This window comes from Loa loa (genome assembly GCF_000183805.2).
Source record: "Loa loa unplaced genomic scaffold supercont3.680, whole genome shotgun sequence".
NCBI lineage: Eukaryota > Metazoa > Nematoda > Chromadorea > Rhabditida > Onchocercidae > Loa > Loa loa.
Genome location: NW_018108860.1, coordinates 16,903 through 19,529, shown reverse-complemented (window position 1 = coordinate 19,529; position 2,627 = coordinate 16,903). Strand labels below are relative to the sequence as shown.

The 2,627-nt window shown below is 27.6% G+C and overlaps 1 protein-coding gene across 1 annotated transcript in view; it reads left to right on the top strand.

Moving 5' to 3' along the window:
- Positions 1-48: 48 nt before the first annotated feature.
- Positions 49-2,627, top strand: part of LOAG_18918 (hypothetical protein) — a gene marked incomplete at its 5' end in the record, with an annotated part of 8,377 nt that continues 5,798 nt past the window's right edge. Inside the window, 4 exons of the mRNA XM_020451580.1 lie at positions 49-109; positions 982-1,239; positions 1,382-1,585; positions 2,062-2,391. Of these exons, the coding sequence (XP_020304624.1) occupies positions 49-109; positions 982-1,239; positions 1,382-1,585; positions 2,062-2,391 (853 nt within the window). The remainder of the gene's footprint in view (positions 110-981; positions 1,240-1,381; positions 1,586-2,061; positions 2,392-2,627) is intronic.

The following is a 2,627-nucleotide window of genomic DNA, read 5'->3' as shown; positions in this document are numbered from 1 at the left end:
TTAATTATCACTATTATAAAAATTCGTCCAATTATCACCATTTTGTAGATGCGATTTGTTCGCAACCATTACGGGTCGGGAATTGTAAAGAAAGTATCCGACGATATTGGTATAATGCGGTGATCCATGCATGCCAAATATTCAATTATACAGGATGTCAAGGGAATGACAATAACTTTGAGACGTTATTCGAATGTCAAAATACATGCGAAAGTGTCATCCGTAATATTCTTTTTCCAAATTGATTTAATTTCCACACCTATAATACTTGATATTTTCGTAAAAATTTGAATAGAGAAAATTATAATTAAAAAAGGAAATCAGTGATTGCAATGAAATGTCTTATGAATTAGCATTGGAACAGTGATAACAGTAGTACAAGGTAAAATCAAGTAATTAGCAGTTAATGAGAAGCCTACCAATTGTGATATGATCTCATAATAAAACTTCTAGCGGCAACTTCACTTGTCTCATTTAGTCTAAATTAAGCAGTTTGTTAACTACAGAAGGTTAAAATAACGTGAAGTAGTGGAAGTTGAAATCTTTCGTTGTTCAAATACTCTTAAATTATCCAATTCTTTAATGAAAAAAATTAATTTTTGTTAATTAATTAACGAGTATTTTCTCGATAAAAAATATTAACAGTTATAAAATAATTAAGAAACAGCAATGTCAGGGAACAATTTTGATCTTGTTTTTCTTTTTTTTTCTTCTAGGATCAGTGGTAGTAAAACTATAAAGTAAAATTAAGTAATTAGAAATTAATAGACAATAGAATGATATCGAGAAGCACTTCTACTGCGACATGATCAAATGACAAAACTTCTATTGGTAATTTCATAATTAAGAGAGGAATGCATAATTATGAATGATTTAGTTTTATAAGTAAAAATTTCAAAATCACTACAATTAATATATCATAATTAATCAAAATTAAAAAATTTCATATTTAAGAGAAATTAATTATTTCATGAATTTCAGCAAAACCACAATGTCCACAAGGCGATGCATACAAGGATAATCACGGGAATTATTTTATTTGTTCTAATTCTAATACCATAGATACATGTCCACCAAATTATGAATGTCATTTTGATGGATACTTATGGGGTTGTTGTCCAACAAAGGATTATACATGTTTGTTGCCATTTAATAAAGGTGTCACTTGTGATATTGGCTCATCTTATCGTTTTTTCTACAATTCACAAAGACAAGAATGTGAAAGTTTCCTGTATAATGGTAAGTTTATTATCAATTTATCTTTTTTTTTACTTGTTTACCTGAATTGGTATTAATTAAAAATGCAATTAATGGAATTTATTCAATTTCCAAATAATACAAAATATTAAGTTTAACTTAAAAAGAAATGAAAAAATTTCAGGTTGTAGTGGAAATTCGAATAATTTCCTAACAAATGAACAGTGTGAAAATTATTGTGGTGATAATAACAGTTGTCCGAATAGTGGTACCCCAAAAAGAAATGAATTTGGTAAATGGATAGATTGTTCATCATGTCCAAGTACTCATGAATGTACATCGCTTACTTCCAATAACAGTGTCATGAATGGATGTTGTCCAAAACGAGGTTTTATTTTATTTTTTTTAATTTCCAGTTTAAGTTCTTTGAATTGATTTATTTACAAACATTGTCCTATATTCATTCTCGTATACAAAAATAAAATCTTTAAAATATTAAAATGAAAAAAAAAAAGAAAAATCAAATAAGAAATAAAAGATGATTGAAGAAGCAATCTTGATTCAATCAATTTTTTCATTGATTTAACTTTTATCAAGTTTGAAATAAGTAATGAAAGAGATGATGATATATATATTACGTGAAAAAGATGATGGCGTATATTACGTGGAAGATAAAATGACATATGTTACGTGAAAGAAACAATGGAATATATTACGTGAAGGTATATATATCACATGAAAGAGAAGATAGTATGAGAAAGTAATCAAATATTAAAAAGAAATAATTAAATTTAAGAAAGTAATTAAACTATTAAAAGTTTCCAATAAATGATAGGTGCAAATACAATGAAAAATACTTTACAGCATATATTTGTTCGTTACCATTGCATCAAGGCAATTCATGTGGTATGACAGCTGTCACACGTTTCTACTTCAATGTAGCCAGATTAAATTGTATCGAATTTACCTATAATGGTTGTGGTGGTAATTTGAATAATTTCGCATCACTTGATCAATGCAACAACTTTTGCTTATCATCAGCATGTCCATCAGGCGATATTACATATATAAACCCAAGTACACTTATACCTTTATCATGCCGAACTGATATGACAAATAGTTGTCCCAATAATTTTACCTGTACCTATGATGAACTTTTTGGAAGAAATGTATGTTGTGGTGCAACAAATATGGGTAAGATTTTTTCATTTTCTTTTTTTTTTTTACTTCACTTTCACTGGATGAATTAAAAGTTAAGATGGATGAGCAAAAGTAGACAAAGGTTAATCAATCTATAGACAAAAGTTAATCAGTCTATAGACAAAGGTTAATCAATCTATAGACAAAGGTTAATCAATCTATAGACAAAAGTTAATCAGTCTATAGACAAAAGTTAATCAGTCTATAGACAAAGGTTAATCAAATCTATT